The sequence below is a fragment of the Haliotis rufescens genome, unplaced genomic scaffold, assembly GCF_023055435.1.
Source record: "Haliotis rufescens isolate VD_foot unplaced genomic scaffold, xgHalRufe1.0.p SCAF_5, whole genome shotgun sequence".
Lineage (NCBI taxonomy): Eukaryota > Metazoa > Mollusca > Gastropoda > Lepetellida > Haliotidae > Haliotis > Haliotis rufescens.
The window spans coordinates 18,216,869-18,226,572 of record NW_025964223.1 but is presented as its reverse complement, the minus strand read 5'-3'; the positions used below and the strand labels follow the sequence as shown (position 1 = coordinate 18,226,572).

Sequence of the window (9,704 nt, the reverse complement as noted above, 5' to 3'; positions counted from 1 at the left end):
GAGTAGATTGGTAAAATGATTATTTTTTATCAGAAAAAACATTCAACGAGCAACCTGTGAGTATGGATTTACGATGCTTATTGCAGATGTTCCAGCAATATAACAGGGCCATTCCAAATGAACTTCATACACTTTGCACGTCAGGGCTACACACAGCCAAGTCAGTAAAGATGATACGCAGGGACTCCTTGTATGTAGACAGTGTAAAATAAAACCCACTAAAAATAACAAAACAGAGAAAATTGGTAAAATGATCTTTTTATTATGAGAAAAAACCATTACAAAAACAACCCATGAGCATGTGTTTACGATCCTTATAGCAGATGTTCCAGCAGTATAGCAACAAGGGCATCCCAAATGAACTTCATACACTTTGCAAGACAAAAGTCAAACGTCGTGAGGAGCGAACACTATGACCACTAGGTTACACACAGCCAAGTCAGTAAAGATGATACGCAGGGACTCCTTGTATGTAGACAGTGTAAAATAAAACAGAACCCCAAACAACCTCACGTAAAATCATTCCCACACTCTTTGAAGAGTGATAACAACTAAACTTGATACATCTAAACACCTTCTGAGATCTTCTGACAGTGATATCGTAGGATGAAAAAAGCTAATATAAACGTATTCGATATAAGACGATAACAGACTGAGAAAGACATCCCTTGAGGGCAGCATCCCTGATTTAAAAGTGAGTTTTCACCAGCGTTGCCACGACGGACAGGATGAGCGCAATGCCGGAGACGGATGTGAAGCTCGCACCGCCTAAACAGAGACAAAGCTATATTGCAAAAGTCTGTGTATATAGCGTCAAAATAATGTTAATTTCCAATTGTATAACACAAATTCACGAACATTGAAACAGCGTGACTGTGCGTGTGAAGGATATCTCATGATCAAGGACAAGGATGTCTCACAGGAGAAGAACATTTAACTGGACAAGGATATGGCATGGGCAACTAATATGACCATGATATATTACGGGACAAGGTGCGCATGAGAAGGATATATCACAGGACATGATGTCTCACATCTTGCGGGACAATAGCATTGCACTGCAATAGGACATTGCACGGACAAATTGAGTGAGTGAGTGGGTGAGTTGGGTTTAACACCGCTTTTAACATTATTCCAGTTATATCACGGCGTGTCAGCTTAATGTGGGAGGAAAGCCCGAAGTGATGCAGGTCTCAGACGTTTACCACTTCGGTGAAACCCACGAGCACGGGTATGGTGCTGACAAACCTAGAAACATAATCGGGGCGAACCGGAGTTCGAACCAACAATCATAGGTTTCTGGCTTGCCCAAGGGACGCAACTCTGCACAGCGAATTGCGGCGCCTTAGACGACTGGGCCACCCGTGCCCCCTTTGAGAGAATTAGTTCTTTATGCAGCAACTACATAATCTGCCTCAATGACGTGTTTTCACACTAAAACTGACACATACAATAAACAGAATAGTTGGGTTGTCTCGCGTGACTAAACATTCTCCGTCGAGGCTCCACCACTCATGCAGTTATCAACATATACAGGTGGCTCGATGGGAAAATGTTTTTGTGTAATTTGAAATGTCAAATCCTGCATTTGTTAATAAATACTGACCTTTTAGCGTGACAGAGTTAATTTCATTCTAAATTGACGCTGCTCATTGGCAAGTTCTGGATACATAAAGTGTATTGTCCAGGGAGACGAAGATGTGGGATCGGTACCAGGATATCACAAGCTTATTTCGAATATATTCACCATAAAGGGTGGTTTTAGTATCTGGGTATCCGTTAATGGACAGATCCGTTGCAGATTCTTCCTAGAGAAGTGTCCAGGTAGGTAAATGTGTTCAGTGACGGTATAACATGGACCGAAATATACCCACTAACGGATAGAAAATTGGTATGAATAGCAATTCGTTTCAATCCGCTTTCTTGGAGACGTTATTAAAGTACAATCATGAAACAAATGATCCAAAATGGTATCATCGGTACTTACTGCAGCCCAAAGCGTTTCTCAAGATGTTGTTGGACGTGATGGCAGCGTCGATGAGTGGTTTAGTAAATACGTCTGTGCCACTGCTGGTGCAGCTGCTGGACTGGGTGGACAGACATGAGATGTAGGTTTGGTAGTTCCTGTGTACAGATGAAACAACATATTACACACCGGGCCCCAGCGGTATTGTCGCAAATGACAAGTTATATTGTTGTTCTTATTTCAAATTGTAAAACTAATGAGATTATGAATCGCAATGTGAGTGGTCAAAAAGCCGTTCTTCTGAAATATCGAACACTTAAAACATCCGCAAATCTGAACACACATACATTTCTATTTCCGAAATAAACAATTGTTAATAGACAAGGTATCGTTTACTCATACCATATTGACTTAACAGATGACAAAATCTAAAATTGATTATTTGAGTACAATACGTTAAGCCCGATTTCCTCTGCCGTGATATTGCCAGATCATTGCTAAAAGCGGCCTAAAAAACAAATATTTCAAATGTCATTGTCTATTAGAATTAATCACAATGAATGTGTTATTAACAAAGAAAAAAACAATTAGAATAAGAAGGTTATTTCAATCGAGCACAAGTTCTGTTCAAGATGGTGCGAAACGAGTAACAGAAACGCATAAGAAAAAATAACTTCGCTCGATATCGATGTATGGCCATAATCGAAATATCTTCGCTTGGGATCCATATAATATCTAAACATGTTACATACGTGCATCCAGTCGTCCCTGTAAGAGCACCGGTCAGGGAGCAGGATCCTATGCTGCAGGAAGCTCCTGCTCCTGTACCTGAAGTAAAAGCAATTTTCCATAAGGTATTCACTGAAACTTATTCCTGACTCCGTTGAGTAACATTACTCACTGTCCATTGTTCGGTTATTTGGTAACTTGTTAATCTAGATGTTTTTAAGGATATGGCGGGACGAAGGTATCGCGTGGCATATGGAGATGTCTCGGCATGGGCAACAAACAGGGCAATGGCATATTACAGGAAAAGGTGCACAAAAGAAGGATAAATCACAAGACAAGACGTCTCACATATTGTGGGACAATTGCATCACGCGGTAATAGTACATCGCCGGTAACAAGGGCATCACACGGGTCAAGGGCATTACAGGATTAGAACATCTGGGTGATACTTCTCTCAGTACACGAACATCTCGGGTGATAAGGGCATCTTGCAGGACAGTGACATCTCGGGTAATAAGGACGTAGCTCTCCTGTCACCATACTGATTGTCTTATTAAATAACGAGTATATTCTTGTTTTGTTTAGGTTATGTTTACGTTGCGTCGGGGAAGGTTGAAATTCAATAGCATTACATACAATCACAGAGTGAACGAAAGAGTTTATGATGAATGAAGCTGCTGTGACCAATATTCCACCTGTATCACGTGGGTCTGTGTATTAATCAAGTAATAAACCACGCAAAGCAGTGACTGGAAACATGTCTCAGCTATCAGGACACCCGACATATCCCCCAAGTCACACAGAGGTATGAAAATCAATTCTTTTCAATCCGCTTTTTTGGGGACGTTAAAATACAATCACAAATAATTCAAATATTTATGTCATCGGTACTTACTGCAGCTCAAAGCGGCTCTCAAGGCGTTGTTGGCCGTGATGGCAGCGTCGATGATTTGTTTAGCAATTACGTCTGTGCTACTGCTGGTGCAGCTGCTGGACTGGGTGGACAGACATGAGATGTAGGTTTGGTAGTTCCTGTGTACAGATGAGACAACATATTACACACCGGCCCCGTGCGGTATTGTCGCTAATGTCCAGTTATATTTTAATTATTATTTCAAAAATTGTAAAACTAGTCTTATTATGAATCGGAATCTGAGTGGTCGAAAAGCCGTTCATCTGAAATCTTCCGATATGGAATACATACCCTCCCCCCATTTGAATCTTTTATTTCCGATATAAACAATTGTTAATGGACAAAGTATCGTTTACGCATACCATAATGACTTTAACACAATGTTGACAATATCTAAAATTAATTATTGGAGTACAATGCGTGAGGCCCAATTTCCCCCGCCGTGATATTGCCGGACGATTGCTAAAAGCCGCGTAAAAACAATTATTTGAGAATGCATCACAGTATTACATATCTCAGATTTTGAATTATAATCCCTAGTATATAAAGGAAATTCAAACAAGATTTTTGAAATATTGTCATTGTCTATTAGAATGAAACACAACGAACGAATTATTAATATAGAAAAAAACAATTAGAATAAGAAGGTTATTTCAATCGGACACAAGTTACATTCAAGATGATGCGAAACGAGTAATAGAAACGCATTAAAAATATCTACGCTCGATATTGATTTATCTTGGCTTGGGATCCATGTAATATCTAAGCATGTTACATACGTGCATCCAGCCGTCCCTGTAAGAGTACCGGTTAGTGTGCATGATGCCAAGCTGCAGGCAGCTCCTGTTCCAAGAAGGGCACCTGCAGAAAAAAACAATTTTTCCATAAGGAATTCACTGAAACTTATTCCAGAACCCGTTAGGCATCATTACTCAGTGCCAATCGTTCGGTTATTTGGCAACTTGTTAATCCTAACGGTTTCTTAGAGCGTCCGTGCTTTCGAGGTTTCACTGGACATGTACAATGTATGTTGAAATGAAGTAACTCTTTGACTTGTTATTGAAATATCAATCGCGAATGAACAATTTATTGATATTTTCTTATTTCGCCCTAAAGATTACTGTCTGAGATTTTTGTTTTACAAATATGACATAATTTTAATTTCGACCATCGATCAATTGATTCAGACACGGCAAACCCAGCCATAAAGAAGGTATGGGTGATCAAGGGCCTTCCCAGGCATTGTTCTAAATCCATAATGACAATGAATAATAATAGAACACTGCGTTTGGTCTCGTGTAGTGGTAGCGAAGGGTTGTTGTGTTATTTTAGGTCAGGGATCAATACGTACTGAGTGTGAAAATGGTGCACAATGCCTATAAATGATGCCTGTGATTCGTTCGTGAAGTGTGTCAGAACTGAGATGATGTCAAAGTTACCCACAAGACAAGTGCGTGTATATGACAGTGGTAAAAGAAGAAAGCGAAAGTGTAGAAAACCATGGTGGACTGATAATCTTACGTCATTGTTGAATGACATGTGCAGAGCAGAGAGAAAATTGAATAAGTAAAAGGGTCCAAGGAAGCGGCTGTATAAGCATGTGTGTGAGAAGAAAAGAAAGTGCTTTGACAGATGTGTGACGAAAGCGAAAAGACAACGCACACGGAAGGCAGAAGAAGATATTGAAAGACTATATGTGATACAGAACAAGGGGAGTTTTGGAAGAAGATAGGGAAGATAGGTGTCGATAACAACAGGAATAGGAGAATACCTTTTGAAGTCCAGTTAAAAGATGGAACAATATCCAGTGACCGAAGAACAGTTTTAGAAGCTTGGAAGAATGCATATTCAAGCCTGTTAAAATGTAACATTAGTACAACATAACCCTGTGATCCAGATGAAGACGGACTTAGTGAGACTGCTCTGGACACTGTGATATCAAGACACGAGGTACAACAGGCTATTATGCAGGCGAAAAATGGAAAATCACCGGGAAGTGACGATATACCAGCTGAAGTTTTCAAAAATAAAAATTGTTTAAATTTCTTATATAATCTGTTTAACTTATGTTTCCGTGCTGGTCAAGTACCCTCACTATGGGCAAAGGGGATAATCAATCCTATTCGGTAGAGTTCTACAGCAGACCCAAGAGATCCACTCGCCTACAGAGGTATCACTCTAGCAAATTCAACATTCAAGATTTATTGTGGACTCCTGAATAATCGACTTTCTAAGCATGCTGAACTCAAAGATTTATTGTCTGATAATCAAAATGGATTTAGAAAAGGTCGATCAACGGTGGAACATGTGTCAACATTAACATCTATAATTGAAACGAGGAAAAGTCTCAAGAAATAAACTTTCGTCAGTTTTATTGACTTGACGAAGGCTTATGATTGCATAGACAGAAGTATTCTCTGGAATAAATTACGTTATATGGGCATTCAGGGACAATTTTTAAATGCTCTCGTGTCGCTGTATAGAGACGTTAAATGCTGTGTACGACTAAATGGACAATACACTCCATGGTTTGAAGTGAAATGTGGCCTCAAACAAGGTTGTCTTTTATCACCGCTTTTATTTAACCTCTATGTGAACGATCTGATTGACAAGGTCAATGCCACGTCTCTAGGCGTTGAAGTCGACGGCGAAAACATCAGTATCCTCGCCTATGCAGATGACATCATACTCATTACAAAAAATGATAAGAATATGAATCTGTTGTTGGACGTTCTACATAAGTGGTGCGTTGAAAATAAAATGAACATAAATGCAGGAAAGTCCAAGTTAATCCACTTCAGGAATCCATCGGTATGTCAAACTACACAGCGTTTCGAGTGTGGGACGAATGTTATTGAAATTGTCGACAGTTATAATTATCTGGGCTTACTCCTCTCTGAACACTTGGACTATAGGAGAATGGGACAAGCTATAGCAAGTTCGGCTAACAGAGCTTAAGGGCTGCTGATATCAAAATTCAAGGTTCTCGGATGGATGCAGTACAATACATACACTAAGCTTTATGACTCCATGGTGTGGGCGACAATGCAGTATGGATCAGCTATCTGGGGAACATACAATTTCAGCTGTATCAACGCAGTCCACAACAAGGCTATGCGATTTTCATGGGATTGAGAAAGTTTGCTCCGAATAATGCTGTATCTGGAGACATAGGGTGGATTCCCCCAATAGTAAGACAATGGGAAACTATCTCAAAGTTATACAAACGTTGCAGCTCCCTTCTACAACATAGATTAACAAGAAAAGTATTTGTGTGGGCCAATAAACACGCACTAAACAACAAGAGGAACTGGAACTTCAGAGTACACACGAAGTATAAACCATTAGGTCTATCTGTTTTTACCTCCACAAATAACACGTATCACTATCGTCAAATTGGAGGTAAAGTGAGAGATACTGTATTTCAACGCTTCAAGGAGGAATGGAAAATTTCAGTGAGTCAAGTGAACAGCCGAAGCGGTAACGGAGGCAACAAGCTACGACTATATAATCAGCTGAAGAACGAACATAATGTTGCTTATTTTAATCAGATTCCTATGTCAAAGCCTATCAGACGCTCTCTAGCTGTATTCAGATGTGGTGTAGCCCCAATACGAGTCGAGACTGGGCGATATACAAACCTACTTATCAACGAGAGAGTGTGCTTTTATTGTGATACGTGTGTGGAAGACGAAGTCCATGTTCTATTGCGCTGCCCAACTTATAATGATGTTCGACAGGTTTTATTAGATAAATGTAATGAAGTGTGGTGTGGTTTTAAAGATGAATGTGATATTGTGAAAGTTTGTTTTATCCTGGCCAGTACCAGTGTTGTAACGCTTAGTACCAAAACCTGCAAGGCAATTTTACAGCTGCGTAGTAATATTTTATATAAAGCCTAATATATTTTTTAATTTGCATATATGTTGTACAGAATTTTATCTTCGATAATGTTTTTAAACTATGCTTATACTACTTCTAGTAGTTTGTCTCTCAAACTCAAATAGGAGTGGCTTATTTTATTTTATTTTATGTTATTTTCATAGCATTTTATATGTAAATTGAGGCGAGACATAAATAAACTATCTGTCTGTCTGTCTGTCTGTAAGTGTACAATAGTACGAAAGAAGGGTTAGATGGTCACACACCACTGATTATCTCTTAGCCATCACTTGAGAGAAAAAACATCAATCACAATACGAAGATGGCGTGTCCCGATATAAAGGTTTCGTTTTGAGAGCCTGGTGTGTAGGGTAGGGACAGACAGACAGACAGACATTAACGTCTCACTACATTTACACCATTATCATACACAGAGATTGGGGTTGTGGGTTGGGGTGGCCACGAGTACAATCTGCCTCGGTGAGACCTAGTTCATTGCAGAAAGACAAAAGAAACAAATCAAATTAATTCTCCATTTGGACAGACAAGCTGGATTAAAACTATATAAGTCGATATAGAATATTTTTTTGAATAAATTATAGACTAGGATTGAGAAAAATTAAAAATATTACATAAAGCTAAAAGTTCATCTCCTACTATGAACAGCTGAATTGTGAAATGTGTATCTATTGTAAAATTAGTAAACCTGCATTTCCCTGGAGAATCAAAGGTATTTTATACATTGGTGTATACTTCGGTGGTCAATGGAACATGACTTCCACACGTTTTAAACATTCACGCTGAAGGAGAATGTAAGGTGAATCAAATGGAGGTCAGAACGCGTGCATCTTTGTTCAAACAATAGAATTCCTACATTCAGTAATATTGCTCTATTAAATTTGATATTGAGAATGTTAAAAGTCTATAGGTATATTCTTCCCTGGAAGAAAATACCTTAGTCTATACAAGCAACAAGAGCTATTCGTTTGCTCAAACAGTCTTGATAACCCGATCGTAAATGGTAACGTGTGTTATACTTTTGTCTGAGGAGGGAACAGTTAAAATCATGTTAAAACCATCTCTCTCTCTCTCTCTCTCTCTCTCTCTCTCTCTCTCTCTCTCTCTCTCTCTCTCTCTCTCTCTCTCTCTCTCTCTCTCTCTCTCTCTCTCTCTCTCATCTATAGTGTTGTATGCATATATATTGAATTTGATTTTTTTGTAAATACCAGGGAGAGGGCAATCTAAGTTGGAAGAACTTGTCCCCCAATCCCGTTCACTGCTTGTGAATAAATATGTTTAAATCAAAATCATGTAGTATTAAAAAAATATATCAGAACGAGTAACATGTGCTATACCATTGACTAAGGGGGGAACAGTTAACAGCATGTGGCATTAAAACAACATCTTGGAACGAATAACATTTACTATACCTTTGACTAAAGAAAGAGCAGTTAAAATCCTGTTACAGTAGTATTAAAAAGAAATCTCATAACGGGTAGCACATGATTGTCCTTGAATCTAGAACAACGATTCTTAAGTAACTTTCCTCCTTTTTCGAATACTAGTCTCAGAACGAGTTATTATTCCTTTGTCAAATAAGGGAAAAGTTGAAATTTTATATTAATAATATTAATATTGTACCGAGCAACATATGCTTTTCCTTTAATCACGAAAAACAGTAAGTATCATGCATACCATCTCATTCTAAAGATGTAAAATCAATAGCGTAAAACGTTTTAGTTCCTGTAAAAGTTCATACTTACCAAGCAAGAGGATTACTGTCGTAAATTTCATGGTCGCCGGTTACTTGTTTGACTGAAAGCGTACCAGCGACTGGACGAGTTGTAGTTGTGACGATAGATGAAGTGTTTCCCAAGCACTGGCGCCATATGTTTTATATTTGTGTACGTGTCGTCATGGTGATGCTCGCCATCGTGAATGTAAGTTCATCCATAAAACAAAACCCAGTTCATCTTTGTGAGGATGTAGGACATCCATTGATTTATTTCATAAGAATACCCCCACCCGCCGACCTTCACCTCCCCTCTCTCACACTCACTTCACCCCCCCCCCCCCCCCCTCTCTCTCCCCCCGCTGCTGACCTGCAAAGCTTAAGTATTTGCTTATCACTATGGTTTAAACAGAAAATAACCAATCGAAAAATGGTTTGTCCGACTTCAAAAGATGAAGAAGACACGGGTTGGCATGACAGAC

The 9,704-nt window shown here is 39.1% G+C and overlaps 1 protein-coding gene across 1 annotated transcript; it reads right to left on the bottom strand.

Annotated features, from left to right (window-relative positions):
- Positions 1 to 241: 241 nt before the first annotated feature.
- Positions 242 to 9,476, bottom strand: LOC124145166. Its single transcript, XM_046514853.2, has 6 exons — positions 9,254 to 9,476; positions 4,388 to 4,469; positions 3,591 to 3,727; positions 2,719 to 2,794; positions 1,988 to 2,124; positions 242 to 768 (listed from the first exon to the last, which is right to left on the bottom strand). Exons 1-6 carry the CDS (start codon positions 9,282 to 9,284, stop codon positions 689 to 691), a joined length of 543 nt encoding a protein of 180 aa, XP_046370809.1. The 5' UTR covers positions 9,285 to 9,476; the 3' UTR covers positions 242 to 688.
- Positions 9,477 to 9,704: the final 228 nt, after the last annotated feature.